At 41.4% G+C, this 16,798-nt stretch overlaps 2 protein-coding genes and 1 pseudogene across 3 annotated transcripts in view; 2 read left to right on the top strand and 1 right to left on the bottom strand.

The window, feature by feature from the left end:
- ARCN1 (archain 1) overlaps nt 1-12,810 on the bottom strand; it is a 26,609-nt gene extending 13,799 nt beyond the window's left edge. For both annotated transcript variants that reach the window (XM_025893518.1, XM_073903827.1), the window contains exons 1-5: nt 12,663-12,810; nt 2,929-3,192; nt 2,230-2,409; nt 1,895-2,100; nt 875-1,039 (exon numbers count right to left, since the gene is read on the bottom strand). In XM_025893518.1, the coding sequence (XP_025749303.1) occupies nt 875-1,039; nt 1,895-2,100; nt 2,230-2,409; nt 2,929-3,192; nt 12,663-12,665 (818 nt within the window). In that variant the 5' untranslated portion in view covers nt 12,666-12,810. The remainder of the gene's footprint in view (nt 1-874; nt 1,040-1,894; nt 2,101-2,229; nt 2,410-2,928; nt 3,193-12,662) is intronic.
- Nucleotides 12,429-16,798, top strand: part of IFT46 (intraflagellar transport 46) — a 27,989-nt gene continuing 23,619 nt past the window's right edge. The window contains exon 1 of the mRNA XM_025893949.2: nt 12,429-12,666. The gene's annotated coding sequence lies outside the window, so the exon portion shown is untranslated. The remainder of the gene's footprint in view (nt 12,667-16,798) is intronic.
- Nucleotides 15,819-16,623, top strand: LOC112840616 (large ribosomal subunit protein eL8 pseudogene; annotated as a pseudogene).

Raw genomic sequence — 16,798 nt, 5'->3', positions numbered from 1 at the left:
GCTCAGGTCATGATCTCAAGGTCGTGAGATTGAGCCCCACAAGGCCCCATGTGGGGCTCTGCATGAAGCGGGGAGTCTGCTTGAGAGTCTCTCCTCCCTCCGCCCTTCCCCACGCTTGTGCACATGCGCTCTCTCGCTCATAAAATCTTAAAAAAAAAAAAAATTCCCTCTCCCTTGGTATCCCTCCACGCACACGCTCTAAAAACAAAAACAAAAACAAAAACTTAGCCAGCACAGAGTTAATAAAAGGTAAGTTCTAAACTCCATAAAAAAATAAATAGCTGGGGTGCCTGGGTGGCTCAGTTGTTAAGTGTCTGCCTTCGGCTCGGGTCGTGATCCCAGGGTCCTGGGATCCAGCCCTGTTGTCAGGCTCCCTGCTCGGCGGAGAGCCTGCTTTTCCCGTTCCTGCTTCCCCTGCTTGTGTTCTCTCTCTGTCAAATAAATAAAATCTCAGGGGCGCCTGGGTGGCTCAGTTGTTAAGCATCTGCCTTCAGCTCAGGTCATGATCCCAGGACCCTGGGATTGAGCCCCACATCGGGCTCCCTGCTCACCGGGAAGCCTGCTTCTCCCTCTCCCACTCCCCCTATTTGTGTTCCTTCTCTCGCTGTGTCTATGTCAAATAAATAAATAAAATCTTAATAAATAAATAAATAAATAAATGAAAATAAAATCTTGAAAAAGAAAAGAAATTGCTGAGAGCCCCCAATCATGGGAAATGGGAGGAAAAAAAAAGACCCCATGTTAAAATCTAGGATATGCTCTAAGTCTTTTAAATCTGGAAAAATTAAAAGATACACAAAAAATTTGTAATGCACTAAAATAAACATTTCTACACATTATGTGATCTGTTCTTACTGAAAAAGTTACTGGTTACCTCTCCATATTAATGGGTGGAGCATGCACTTTGGTAGCTTCAGAAGTACGCTTGCCCATATTAGAGGACATGATCGTTTCACCTTCAGATTTCAATTTGTCCACAAAATTATCTACTTCCTTCCCTTTGGCTCCAAGTTTCAAAGCCTTGCTGGGACCTGAAGGCCTAAGTGGAAGAATAAGAAATAACAAAATAAGAAAAACATCACAACTAAAAAACATTAATTAATAACCCCACAGCATTCAACCTTTCCCTGAAACTGTTCTTTAAGAAGAATGTGAAGAACTCAAGGGGAAAAACCCAAGCATCCTAGGGTTTAGGGGAGCACTAGACTATTCCCTGCCCAAACTGGCAGCTGAGTCACTATTAATATGTAAACTTCAGGTGCCTGAGTGGCTCAGTTAAGCATATGCCTTCAGCTCAGGTCACAATCCCAGGGGCCTGGGATCGGGTCCTGCATCGGGCTCCCTGCTCAGTAGGAAGTCTGCTTTTCCCTCTCCCCCTCCCCCCCACTTGTTCTCTCTCTTTCTCTCTCCTCCTAATAAATAAATAAAATTTTTAAAAAATACATAACCTTCAAGGACCTAAAGACCAAAGGTATATTTATATAAGCATGCATGATTGGATGAAAACTTTGTACTTTCCATCCTGATAAATATACCTGTGCATAAACAAACTCTTGCACATACTTTCAGGTCGTTCACAGATTCTCCCAGAAATCCATTCACACCAAGATTAAAAAAATCCATGTTCCATAAACGTTAAATATCCCCTCTTTTCCCAAAATAAAGCAACTCTTATGATATAATCTATAAAAGAAGCCTCTTTTACACAAAAAATCCCCCACCACATTGATTTCTCCTTCATACCTTTATTATGTAGCCAAATTTAATATTACATCTTATTTCATCAAGTCACTCATTATTTTCAACTTGCCCAGAAATCAGCTATCACTCCGAAATATACACATACAGCCTTCATGTGCCATTCTAGGGTTGTTGGTGACACACTGAATTATACCTGGCTGGTGCAGGTGCCACTTTTGGTTTATCAGTTTCAATGATGGTCTCTGTGATCATGGCAGCAGTGCTGCCTCCAGATACTGCAGAACTTCCAAATCCTCCAAATCCTGGTGCTTTTTTGCCCTGTCTCTCTGCATCTCTTCGGGCCTGTTGTAATTCCTTCGCTTTACGCCGCATCTCAGCCTTGGCTTCACGTTCTTGAGTCTACAAAAAGAGACATCAGTGGTGTGGCTTTGAGTACAGTCTATACTAGCAAATGAGAACAGGAAAACAATAAAGCCTAAAAGAAAGACACACAAACAAGAAGTCCCAAAAAAGACCCTATTTATTTACCTCTCTAACTGCTCTGAACACCTTTTCCTCATGAGAATCCATTTCCGTGAAGGTTCTGATCTGTGCCAGGTTAACATTCTCCCGGTATCCCAGGGCAACAATTTCATCAAAAGCAAAAATCAAATCAAAACAGTGCTCTGATATCTCATTCTCCTCTAAGGCTCGGCAATACTCAGGGATCTAATCGTGGGCAGCAATGGAAAAGAAAGATTTAAAACTTATCAGCATTTATGTTTCCCAAGTCTTCTCCTTTAAAATACACAAATTTCAAATAAAACAAAATACACAAATTTCAGCAAAACCTGAATCCCTTTGATAGCTCCCCTACTCTTTCTTTTAAGCAAGACTTTGGCATAAAGAGCGTGTGTGTGAGCGTGTGTGTGTGTATCTATATCAATAAGCCTTACCTAATGAATATCATCTAAAAATATGGGCAAACAAGTGTCAGAACCACAAAAACAGACTGAAGCAACTGCTTAAAAAAAATGAAAGGTCAGTTTGCACATTCTCTTTTAGGATACTTATAGTCTAGGAGGACAAACAGTATCAGCTGAATGAATAAGGAGCTGTAACAAACTGCTGGGGTAGGGGTACGGAGCATGCAAACTGATAAGCATCAGCTGCTTTGGGGAAAAAATAGTTTCACAGTGAAAATTTAAAGCAGAAAACTATGACCCACAATTACAAAAGGACTCTTACCACTCTTGAGAAAAGCCTTAGGGTCTCCAGATCTTCTAAGATGTTACTGTTTTTGGTAGTGATCAGCACCATGTACAGCTTCTCCATAGGCTGATAGACATATCTTACACTCTCTGTTTCAACAAATGTATGTTGTTTTCCAGTGTTCATGAGCTTTGGAAAAGCTGCTAACAAGCCCTCAATCCGAGTTCGGGTCATCTCCACAAATTGTCGAGAAACAATAGCCTTTCCTGCTTTCGTGCAGACCGCTGCTGCCAACAGCACCTGCCAGGAACATATGTATCAGTAAGTACTAATTATTTCTTCACATCTGTTTTCTTAGCATCCTCCAATCTTCCACAGAATGACACACTCAGTTACTTAGTGATACGACTATTAGAATGCTGATTTTCAAACTCTACTTCATTGCTCTTTTAATTCCAGTACATAATTCATAAAATAAAGCTACAGTGGAGCAAAATGGAACTATCAGTCCTATTTTTCAATAACCTACCTTAAGAAAAACTTAGTTAAAAAAAAAAGCAAAACTTTTGCCAAGTCTACAAATACATTTGTTAACAGATTTCCTATGACTCAGAAATGGGTTGCTTTCTGCTTTGGCAGACCCATAAAAAATAGTTCAAACTTTTTCTAAGAACAGAAATCTCCACAGTGAAAAGAGAGGTCTGACCAGGCAGATTAAAGGTTTATATATAAGTCGCTGACCTTTCCTTTCTTTTTTCCTAGAACACGGAACTAATCTAGCACATCCAAACTTATCTTTTGTTCTTTGATTAATAACCCCATCCCACACTATTCTACCTCTACATATGTAAACAATCTGTAAAATGAAAAACTAAATGACTCAATGTTTCACACAGGTTTTGACACTGGTCAATGATCAGGACCAACAGCCTTTTTTCATAGTCTGGCATTCATTAAACAAAACCAAGCACCAGGGGCGCCTGGGTGGCTCAGTCAGTAAAGTGTCTGCCGTTGGCTGAGGTCATGATGCCAGGGTTCTGGGATCCAGCCCCACACTGGGCTCCCTGCTTGACCTGCCTCTCCCTCTCCCTCTGCCACTCCCCCTGCCCGTGCGCTCTCTCTCTCTCTCAAATAAAGAAATAAAATCTTACAAGCACCAAAGGAAGAACAAGAGACCTCAAATGCCATTAGCAGGGGAGTAAGAAAATTAAGTACACTGTTAATCGTCTCTGCAGTACAGGATCCCAAGAATTCATAAATACAAAAAACATTTTGGAAGCCTCAATGCTACGATACAACCTCTGAAATACCAACATCCCACTGGTCAGGCTTCTCAGCTTTACAGAAACCTGTCCTCTACAGGTGAGCAACTTGAAGAAAAAACAAGTTAGTCAATTCAAATATTCTTATAGTCTAAGTACATCAAAACAGTTCTATAATAATTATAGGAGAACACAATGTCCTTATCCATCAAGAATAGGTAATTAGGTATTTGGGAGATAATTACCATCATGTTTATTTCCAAGCAGCTAGGTAGAAACAATTTATTGGAAAACTGATCTATATCTTGTACAAATAATTTCCCTCTCTCAAATGAATTTTTATTTTTACTACTATCAACTCTACACTGAAATTTAATTACCCCAGCTTAAAGTTACTTTTATGCTGCACAGAATTAAAAAGTTTTTAGCTGTTCCCATAAGCAGCCTGAGGTGATCTCTGAAAATGGTTCACTATTCACTTGACCCAGACAACCCTACAAAATCATGCAAATCAAGAAGTTCAAATCTTTGTGTTCACTTTAAGAACACATATGAAACCTTCCAGGCCATCAAGGGTATGTATATCTGAAAGCCACCAAGTATCTGAAGGATGTCACTTTACAGAAGCCATGTGTGCCATCCTGTCACTATGATGGTGGAGTTGGTAGGTGTGCCCAATCCAAACAGTGAGGTTGGACACAAGGTTGGTGGCCCAAAGAGTGCTGAATTTTTACTGCAAATGCTTAAAAATGCAGAGAGTAATGCTGAACTTAAGGATTTAGATACAGATTCTCTGGTCACTGAGCACATCCAGTTGAACAAAGCCCCCAAGATGCAGCAAGAACTTAACAGAGCTCATGGTCGGATTCACCCAGACATGAGCTCTCTCTGCCCCACTGAGATGATCCTTACTGAAAAAGAGGACACTGTTCCTAAACCGTAAGAGGAGGTTGCACAGAAGAAAAAGATATCCCAGAAGAAACTGAAGAAACAAAGACTTATGGCCTAGAAGTAAATTCTGCATAAAATAAATGCAAATAAAACTAAAAGCAGGGAGAAAAAAACTAAAAGCAGGGAAAAAGTTTTTTAAAAAATGTCCTAAATCAGAGGTGCCTGGGTGGCTCAGTCAGTTAAGCATCTGCCTTCTGCTCAGGTCATGATCCCAGGGTCCTGGGATCGAGCTCCGCGTCCAGCTCCCTGCTCAGAAGGGAATCTGCCACTCCCCCTGCTTATGCTCTCTCTCTGTCAAATAAATAAATAAAATCTTTTAAAAAATGTCCTAAATCATAAATACTCTTAGGAAGAATCTTGTTTTGTAAACTAGTTAATTTTAAAAATAGCAGAAAATGTTTTAGGCATTTAGAGAGGTATAAAGTATAAAAATTACCAGTTCATTACTTTAAGAATCACAAATAAGCTAGTTTAAAAGTCCAAAACCAGGGGCGCCTGGGTCGTTTAGTCGTTAAGCATCTGCCTTCAGCTCAGGTCATGACCCAAGGGTCCTGGGATCGAGCCCCGCACCGGGCTCCCTGCTCGGCAGGAAGCCTGCTTTTCCCTCTCCCACTCCCCCTGCTTGTGTTCCCTCTCTCACTGTCTCTCTCTCTCTGTCAAATAAATGAATAAAATCTTAAAAAAAAAAAAGTCCAAAACCAGTCACTTCCCCCCAGATATTTATATATATTTAAAATAGTCTTGTACTCAAGAAATGTAGTTTTGCCATCACTAACTACTTGGGAGGTTTTTGCCATCACCTACATATGAGGCAAGAGGATATAGTTAGGATAGTAAAGGATACCAGAAAAAGAATAAAAATGCAAAATGGTTATGACATATATTTCCCAAAAGAAATCCTCCATTCCATGTCTTTAACTTTATTTATTTTTATTTTGGCTACAGATTTTTATTTTTTAATTTGGTTTAAGATATAAATGACCTATCAAATTGTAAGCTATTTAAAGTGTACATTGTGGCAATTCCCTATCTTTAACTTTAAATTAATAATATGAAATAAAGATTTCTTCAAATAGGGGAAGGGTAATTTCTGGTACACAAATAATGGTAATATTTTAATCACTAAGGAGAAAAAATTGACCAAATGTACTCAAGAAATTCAATTTCACATTTATCATAGGAGGTTCATGTTTCAACATCTACATATTTCTGGCAAAAAGATATGTTTTTATTTTATTTTATTTTTTTAAAGATTTTATTTATTTGAGACGGGGGGGGAGCACAAGTGGAAGAGGATCAGAGAGAGAGGGAGAGGCCGACTCCCTGCTGAGCAGGGAGCCCGATGTGGGGCTCGATCCCAGGACCCTGAGATCATGACCTGAGCTGAAGGCAGACGCTTAACCGACTGAGCCACCCAGGCACCCCAAAAAGAAATGTTTTTAAATAAAAATGTCATCACTGTTTCAGCTTACGCATGACAAGCAGATAAGTCTCTGTACTGGTCAATGAAGGCTTACATGCCACATATGTCCAAAGAAGGTAAGATTTTTGCCCCAAAATTATCCCTGAGAAAATAGCTGTACTGCATAAAAACTTGTTCATAGCAGCATTATTCATAATAATGAAAATAAGCTAAAATGTGAAAACCCAAAAGTCCATAGGATGAATGGATAAACAAAATGTGGTTTACCCATATAATGGAATATTACCCAGTCATAAAAATAAATGAAGAACATGGATGAACTTTGAAAATATTGTGCCAAGTGAAAGAAACTAGACACAAAAGGCCACATCTTATGTGATTACATTTATATGAAATATCCAGAATAGGAAAATCCAGAGAAGAAAGTAGATTAGTGGTTGCCAGAGGCTGGGAAAGGGAAATGAGGAGTGACTGCTAATGAGTACGGGGTTTCTCTTTGTGGTTATGAAAATGTTCTAAGCTTAGATAGTGGTGATGGTCGTACAACTTTGTGAATATACTAAAATATCTACTGAATCTTATAATTTAAAAGGCTAAATTTTATGGTATGTGAATTATATCTTAATTAAAAATAAAAAGGAGGGCAGGGGTGCCTGGCTGGCTCAGTCGGTAGAGTTTGTGACTCTTGATCACAGTACTGGGGTGCGTGGGTAGCTCAGTTGGCTGAGTGTCTGTCTTTGGCTCAGGTAATGATCTCAGGGTCCTGGGATCGAGCCCCGTGTCAGGTTCCCTGCTCAGTGGGGAGTGTGCTTCTCCCTCTCCCTCTGTCCCTCCCGTAAAAAAAATTATGCTTTGATTAACTGGGGGATTTGAGTATGTAAAGATGAATCAACAGTGGGGTAAAATAGCAAGACCTAAGCAGGAAAACTCTGAGACTCTCTCTGAGTCATTCCATTATACAGGTAAAAGCAAAATAAGGCTCCCAAAGTAGGACCAAAGTGCCCCACTTTAAGTATGGCAATAAATCCCCAAGACACCACAATCAGAGGGTTCACGAAGCTGACACAGGTTTCTATTCACTATGTTATTCATGTCACCTTTGGAACATACAGTCACCTCTAAACAAGATAAATTTAACCTATTCTAAATTAATATTCATTTTTCTTAAATGCCTTAAAATAATAAAGCTTCCCTTCACATCAGTGTTTACCAATGTTTAAAAATTATTAAAATACTGTATACACTAAAAGGTAAGTTAATTTTTCCAAATATAATTTGATCTGATTTTCTTTGGGAAGGAATGAGTAAGTATATTCTCTATAAAGTTGTTTTATTTATTTATTTTTTTACATTTTTGGAAAAGAACATTTGGACCTAACAGGACCCTTCAAGAGCCCTTGATTGTTTTTTATAGATGTAGATACTGAGGGGGCCCAAAAGCTAGATCTCTCCAGGATTATTAAAAAAAAAAAAAAAAAAATCCCCATTAAGTTGAGCTTTGTCAAACAACTTTTCTTTTAATAATACTTACAACCATTTGAGTATATCATCATTTGTGTTTGGATTAAATAACTCTTCTACCCATATTTAACTACATTAATCAGAAAGAAAGTTCTTTGAGTAAAGAATTAAGTTTCTGTTCTGCCTCTGTCACTAATTATGTATTGCATAAGTCACTTAACTGCTTCCCCAAAATGGAGGTTAGTTTATACGAAATCTAAAGTGCCTTTGCATCTTTATGATTCTACAAGTTAAGCTTTTGAAAACTTTACAGCAACTAAAAATGTACAATACCTCCACTTTACACACACTGCTCCGGTAGCAACTACTTTGGAACAGTATTTTACATTAACGCTAAAAGGCAAGTACCTCATCAAAACAAATCATGTATGTGCACAGTATGTGTGTGAGATAAGCTGCTGTACCATCCCTTCAACCTTACCAGTGATAGAGGTCCAAGAATAATAGGGAGTAATTCAGCATAAACATGCATAATTCTCTAAAGAAAAAAAGCCAATGATTTCCTCGAACCTCTAAATGCTTTCATATTCCTCACTTCCAGATTTAGGCAGTCACTTTCTCCTTTGTAATTCACTGTGATGAGGATATGTATTGTCATATATATACATGTATATTCATATGATTCATGATCATATTCAGGGTAGTTTCTACAACTGTTACAGAGGACCATTTTGTCTTTCCTGTTTGCATTCGGGAATCAGAGGGAAGATTACAATAAAATCTAGATCACATACAAAACCTAAAACTTGAAAGTTACCCAGTGAGAGTTTTAGGCTCATCACAAGTTTCTTGTAGAGAATAAAAATAAAAGAGGACATTGTTCTCAGTTTCTGCAGTAAACTTTCTATTTGGAGAATAAACAGATGGCAAGTCGACGGAAACTCAAGAAAATCATTTTCATTCTTTCTGTCCTCTCAAACAACAATCAAAAAGATACATTAAAAAAAAGCTGTGCAGCTGCTGTATTATATACAAAAGAAAATAAAAGCAATAATAACCCCTAATTGGGGACTGATACTACTGTGTAGGATTTCAGTTTCTCCCTCAGTATGTACAGATCATCCACACAAACCGAAATCTAGCTTTCCAATAACTAATGACTTTTGGAACTGAATATTATCATTTATATTGAATGTGTCCAATCTAGTTTATTCAGTGCTATACTGAGTGAATAAGAACAGCATTCTGTAGGTAAGCAAAGATCTTACAGATTGTTGCTCTGTCCCTCTGACCCTCCTCCCTCTCATGCTCTGTCTCTCATTCTCTCTCAAATAAATAAAGTCTTTAAAAATAAATGTATTGGGGTGCCTGGGTGGCTCAGTTGTTAAGCGTCTGCCTTCGGCTCAGGTCATGGTCCCAGGGTCCTGGGATCGAGCCCCGCATCGGGCTCCCTGCTTGGCAGGAAGCCTGCTTCTCCCTCTCCCACTCCCCCTGCTTGTGTTCCTTCTCTCGCTGTGTCTCTGTCAAATAAATAAATAAAATCTTTAAAAAATAAATAAATAAAAATAAATGTATTAAGACAGAGAACTGATTATAATACCTAACAAATGTTAAGAAAATAAGAACACAGGGGCACCTGACTGGCTCAGTCAGTGGAATGTGGGACTCTTGATCTCAGGGTTGTGGGTTTGAGCGCCACGCTGCACATAGAGATTGCTTAAAAATACAACCTTTAAAAAATAAAAAGAAAGAAGAAAATAAGAACATGTTTTCATTAATTTGCAGAAAACTAGAAAAAAGATCAAAAGATGCCCTTTTTTAATTAAAAGATTTTATTTATTTGACAGAGAGAGACACAGCAAGAGCAGGAACACAAGCAGGGGGAGTGGGAGAGGGAGAAGCAGGCTTCCCACAGAGCAAGGAGCCCGACGCGGGGCTTGATCCCAGGACCCTTGGATCATGACCTGAGCCGAAGGCAGACGCTTAAAAGACTGAGCCACCCAGGCACCCCTGTTTTGTTTTTTTAAAGATTTATTTATTTGAGAGAGAGAGAGAGAGCACATGCAGTGAGGAGGAGCAGAGGGAGAAGAAGAGAGAGTCCCAGGGAGACTCCAGACTGAACACAGAGCCTGACTCAGGGCTCAATCTCAGGACACCGAGATCATGACCCAAGCAGAAACCAAGGGTTGGACACTTAACCAACCGCACTACCTCGGCGTCCCCACCTGAAACTAATGTTAACATTGTATGTCAAGTTTAAAAATTTGAAATAAAGGGAAACCCCCCCACACACACACCGTTTATGTACTGATATGTGCAATTTACTCTGAAATGCATTAAAAAAAAAAAGATGAAGAGAGGGCTGGCTGGCTGATTAAATGAGTGATAAAACTATAGTGAAATGTTATAGAATCTAGCTACTGGTCATATGGGTGTTCACTGTGAAGCTGTTTCAACTTTTCTAGATGTTTGAAAAATTTATAATAAAATGTTGAGGGAAAATCAACTTTCAGAAGTTTTATTAATTTATTTATTTTTAGGTAGGCTCCACGCCCAATGTGGGGCTTGAATTCACCACCCTGATATTAAGAGTCACATGCTCTACCAATTGAACTAGCCAGACGCCCCAACTTTTAGAAGTTTTCATACAACTTTTAAATCCAAGAAATCTGACAAAATGTCACCCTATTTGGACAATTCTACTGTCCAGGAATCTCTCTGTAAAGGAATAACACATTACACAGAAATAATAACTTTTGAGACTGGACAGAGCAGAATGTACTAAGTTCTTCTCCACAGTACACCAATCTGGGTATCTGGATCATGCCAAGTCCTATAAAATTAAAAAAACATGCATATTTATACATGACACAACTGTATGTATATGCATACATGTCCAAATGACATGCAAAACATTTTATGCTTATCACTCAACACCTAGGGCTTTATCATCTCTCAGTTATCAATGAATTAAAAATATTAAGTTTCAAGAACTTTTCAACAAACAAGATTTTTGTAAAGATTATATTTGATTTATATAATACAAGGCTTTAATTTTGCTCTTAAAATTATAATATGCTCCAAAATGCACTACAAATACAACCAGGATGTAAACAGGAAAGGAGTTAAAAAATCACTATCCAAATACTGAGCCTCCTAGTGGAAATGAACAAAGGAGTTTTTGGAAAGTTTATGTCCAACAGGAAAGTTCTGGGAGGCAAACAGTCTGGATGCAATTTATTTGCCTGAAGCTGCAAACAAAAATCTTTCAGTGGCTGGAAGACCAAGCATGAATGTCCACCCCACCACCATCCAAGTTCTCATCTAAAAAGGTTGTCAGCAGAACTTATTATGATTGGCACCAAATTATACTGTCATCTCAAGTACGTAGGAAGATGCTTTAAATCAATTATTAATCTATTAACTAGAGAATAAAAAAAAATCCTTCAAAAGATTGAAAGGCACAACGTACACTAAAAAATAACTAGCTTTTTTGGGCGCCTGGGTGGCTCAGTTGGTTGAGCGACTGCCTTCGGCTCAGGTCATGATCCTGGAGTCCCAAGATCGAGTCCCGCATCGGGCTCCCTGCTCAGCGGGGAGTCTGCTTCTCCCTCTGACCCTCTTCCCTCTCGTGCTCTGATCTCTCATTCTCTCTCAAATAAATAAATAAAATCTTAAAAAAAATAACTAGTTTTGAAACCAAAGAATTTCTCCTACTTCATAAATATCCACAAATTGTAGTGATAAAGCAAGATTTAGTGGAGTCAGCATTGTGTTTTGTCTGTCCCATCCTCACACACGTTAATTTTCTCCATCCCTACCACAGACGAGAACACAAAGATCACGCAAGTGAAGGCAAGTAACAGGTCCCCGGGTATAACCCCTTCTTACTCCTCTCCTCCTCCTCTTGTGAGACTTCTGATGACAATATGCCACCAACACCTCTGACTTCACCCGAACAGTAAGTTCCTTGAACACAGAAAGCCTGTGTTCTCTACCACTCGCTCACCTTTTCCCAACGCTCCATACACCGCATATACTCACTAACACTGACAAATGGACACACCCAAATTCTGTAGTAGTGGAAGGTTTCGGGGACACCTGGGTCCTACAAATTAGAAGTTACTCCCTCCTGTTCTATGCCTCCGTTCGAACTTTCCTTTATTTCCCCCTTCCGAATAAACAAAAGAAGTCCTAAATACTAAAGGATTTGGAGTATCACGGGCCTACCAAACACCGGGGATGAGAGGAGAGCTGATTCCCTAAGGGAGCCCCCCAAGAGAAGCCCAACCGGCCGAGTCCAGCGCCCACGGAACCCGCTGGACACTAGCGCCGAGGTGCGAGGTCTGCAGCGCAAGGGTCCAAGCCACAGCACTACGAGGTTCTCGAACGGCAAACCCCCCGGGCCCAGCAGGGGGGGGGCCCCGGGGGGGGGGGGGGGGGGGGGGAAGGGGTGTGGGCGCAACGGGAGAGGGACTGCAGGCAGGTCCCTCGGATCTCCCGGGAGGTCGGGCACAGGACGAGGAAGGCCACACTGCTCGCCGAGCCCCGAGGGAAGCGCCCGGCTCCAGGCCCTCGGGTGGGGACTCCTCGGCCCCAGCACCAGGCCGTCCGGCAGGCAGAACCGCCGACCGAAGCCGGACCCTGGGAATTCGGCCCGGCTCGGATCTTACCATGGTGAGGACGATGGGGGGATTCACCCGCGTTTCCCGTTCCACTGGGGCTGGGGTCAGGGGAAGGGGAGCACCGGCCGCTCTGGACCTGCTGCCCCCCTGTCAAGAGCCGCTACCGCTCTGCCTCTTGCCAAGATGGCGGCCTCGAGCCACGTCTCCAACCGGAAATGGCGCGGGTCAAAGGGCGGAAGGCGGGGCGCCGTGGGGTGGGGAAGGTGCTGGTACCCGGCTGCTGGGCAGGTTTTTGCCAAGGAGGTACGGGGGCTCGCTCTACAGCGGTGGAACCTCGTGTTTCTGCCCTTTCACTGATTGTCAGCATCTTCGTTTAATTAGGGACATCTCTTACAGTTTATAAAGCTCTCATAGCCACTATATCATTTAATATACAAACTGATGTGCATAAAGGACTAGTATCTAGAATATATAAAGAACTCTTAGAACTCAACAATAAAAAGATAACGTAATTTTAGGGTGACTGGGTGGCTCAGTCGGTTAAGCGTCTGACTCCGGCTCAGGCCATAATGAGAGCGCAGTGTGGAACTCCCCACTGAGCAGGGTGTCTGCTTGTCTCTCTCCCTCTGCCCTTCCCCTGCTCGTTTTCTCTCTATCTCTCTCAAATAAATAAGTAAAATCTTAAAAAAAAAAAAAAAAGTTAATTTGAAAATGGGCAAAATAGGAGCGCCTGGCTGGCTGAGTCTGTAGAGCATGTGACTCTTGATCTCATGGTCATGAGTACAAGTCCCACGCTGGGTGTAGACATTATATACATACATACATATTAAATAAATAAATGAATAAATGGGCAAAATAGACATGTCTCCAAAGAAAATATACAAATAACCAAAAGCACATAAAAAGATGCTCAACATCCTTAGTTCTTTGGGAAAAGCAAGTCAAAACCACAATGAGATACCTCTTCATAGCCAATAGGATGGCTATAATAATAAGTGTTGGTGAGAATCTGGAGAAATTAAAACCCTCTCACAATGCTGGTGGAAATGTAAAATAGTGCAGATGGTTTCGAAAAACAGTTGGGCAGTTTCTCAAAAATTAAACATAGAATTTCCATATGACCTATCAATTTCACTCCTTGGTATATATCCAAGAGAATTAAAAACCCATGTTCATACAGGGGCGCCTGGCTGACTCAGTCAGAAGAGTATGAGACTCTTGAACTCTGGGTGGTGAGTTTGAGCCCATGTTGCATGTAGAGATGACTTATAAATAAACACATGTTCGTACAAAATTTTTACAACGATGTTCCTTGAAACATTATTCCTAATACCCAAAAGGTGAAAACAATGCAAATATCCATCAATAGATGAATGGAAGACAAAACGTGGTACATCTGTACAGTGGAATATCAGTCATAGAAAGATACTGATACATGATACAACATGGATGATCCTTGAAAATATTATGTTAAGTGAAGGAAACCAGTCATGAAAGACCATATCTTATATGGGAAGACTTGCTCTGAACCTGTTCATTTCACTTGTATGAAATGTCCAGAGTAGGCAAATCCATAGAGACAAGAAGTAGGGCTTCAAGGCACTGGGAGAGGGAAGGAATGGGGAGTGAGGTTTGTTGTTTGTTTAAGATTTTATTTATTTATTTGATAGAGACACAGCAAGAGAGGGAACACAAGCAGGGGGAGTGGGAGAGGGAGAAGCAGGCTTCCCGCTGAGCAGGGAGCCCGATGCGGGACTCGATCCCAGGACCATGGGATCATGACCCGAGCTGAAGGCAGACGCTTAATGACTGAGCCACCCAGGCACCCCTGAGGTTTGTTTCTTGAAGTGATGGAAGTGTTCTGGAATTAGAGGTGGTGATTGCACAACTTTGTGACTATACTAAAAACCACAGATTGTACACTTTAAAAGGGTGAGTTTTTATGGTTTGTATATTTTATTTTATTTTATTTTAAGATTTTATTTTATTTTTTGACAGAGACACAGTGAGAGAGGGAACACAAGCAAGGGGAGTGGGAGAGGGAGAAGCAGACTCCCCCTGAGCAGGGAGCCGGATGCGGGACTCGATCCCGGGACTCTGGGATCAAGACCTGAGACGAAAGCAGACACTTAACAACTGAGCCACCCAGGCACCCATCTTTTTTTTTTTTTAAGATTTTATTTTTAAATGAATGTGGGCCTTGAACTCACAACCCCAAGATCAAGAGTCATATGGTCTACTGACTGAGCCAGCTAGGTGCTCCTAAATTATACCCTTTTAAAACATGTGAGCAGGAGGGGCACCCAGGTGGCTCAATTGGTTAAGCGTCTGACTCTTGATTTCTGTTCAAGTCTCAATCTCAGCGCCCTGATTTCAAGCTCTCTGTTGGGCTCCACACTAGGTGTGGAGCCTACTTTAAAAAAAAGTGTGCAGGAAGCAAGGCTTATGCCTTTTTTACAGATGAAGAAAATGATGACAAGTTTAAGAAATTTACACAGGGGCGCCCGGCTGGCAGTCAGTTAAGTGTCTGCCTTCGGCTCAGGTCATGATCGCAGGGTCCTCAGTTTGAGCCCTGCGTTGGGCTTCCTGCTCAGTGGGGAGTCTGCTTCTTCCTCTCCCTCTGTCCTGCTCGTGTTCTCTCTCTTACTCGCTCTCTCTCTCTCTCAAATAAATAAAATCTTAAAAAAAAAAAGAAATTTACACAAAGTTCTAAGCCAGTATATAATGGAAATAAAACTCAAATCCAGTCTTCTGATTCTGTTGGCAGTTCCCCCATGCCAAAAGTCAGACTTTGAGTAGACCTGATTCAGCAGTTCTTCCCTACGTCCTATATCATTTTATCCCATATCACTGGCTCAGCTCTATAGCACTCATCCACTGCTGAAATGGATAAACAGCATTCTTTTATTGAGTGTTTATTTTGTGTCAGGTACTTTACACGTTATCTCCAATTCTTTACAACAATCCAGATAAGGACACTGAGGATCAAAGAAGTTAAACACCTCTCCAAACTCAAACAGCCTGTAAATGGTAGAGTCAGGATTCAAAGCCAGCTTTTCTCATGATGACACTGCCTCTTTTTATCTCTTGTATATTCCTTAATGCTTACTGAACACTTACAATGAGCCAGGCATTATTCTAAATTCTTCACATGGATTATCTCATTTATTCCCCACAAAACTCTCTCTCCTCCAGCCATTCAAGATGACAAAAGAAAAGGAGGTTAAGGGGAACAAGGTGGCCCCAGCTCCTGCTGTTGTGAAGAAGCAGGAGGCCAAGAAGGTGGTCAATCTCCTGTTTGAGAAAAGGCCCAAGAATTTTGGCATCAGACAGGAGCACATCCAGTCCAAAAGGGACCTCACCTGCTTTGTCAAATGGTCCTGCTACATCCAACTGCAGCAGCAAAGGGCTCTTCCCTGTAAATGCCTACAACTGCATCCTGCGATTAACCAGTTCACCCAGGCCTTAGACTGCCAAACAGCTACTCAACTGCTTAAACTGGCCCACAAATACAGACCAGAGACAAAGCAAGGAAAGAAGCAGAGATTGTTGGCTGGGACTGAGAAGAAAGCTGTCAACAAAGGGAATGTCCTCACTAAGAAGCTGCCTGTCCTTTGAGCTGGGGTTAACACTGTCACCACCTTGGTGGAAAACAAGAAGTCTCAGCTGGTAGTGATTGTATATGATGTGGATCCCACTGAGCTAGTTGTCTTCCTGCCTGCCCTGTGTCATAGGATGGGGGTTCCCTACTAGCATTATCAAGGGGAAGGCCAGGCTGGGGCGTCTGGTCCACAGGAAAACCTGCACCACCGTTGCCTTCACACAGGTCAACTCAGAAGACAAAGGAGCTCTGGCTAAGCTGGTGGAAGCCATCAGGACCAACGACAATGACAGATATGATGAGATCCGCCGACACTGGGGAGGCACCATCCGGGGTGCAAAGTTGGCGGCTTGCATTGCCAAGTTAGAAAAGGCAAAGGCTAAAGAACTGGCCACCAAATTGGGCTAAATGGATGCTTTTAAATTTTCTGTACATAGGGGCGCCTGGGTGGCTCAGTCGTTAAGCGTCTGCCTTCGGCTCAGGTCATGATCCCAGGGTCCTGGGATCAAGCCCCACATCGGGCTCTCTGCCCAGCAGGAAGCCTGCTTCTCCCTCTCCCACTCCCCCTGCTTGTGTTCCCTCT

The sequence above is a fragment of the Callorhinus ursinus genome, unplaced genomic scaffold, assembly GCF_003265705.2.
Source record: "Callorhinus ursinus isolate GAN/ISIS: 27379988/994484 unplaced genomic scaffold, GSC_fseal_2.0 scaffold19, whole genome shotgun sequence".
In the NCBI taxonomy this organism is placed as follows: domain Eukaryota; kingdom Metazoa; phylum Chordata; class Mammalia; order Carnivora; family Otariidae; genus Callorhinus; species Callorhinus ursinus.
This window is presented reverse-complemented; position numbering and strand designations above follow the sequence as displayed.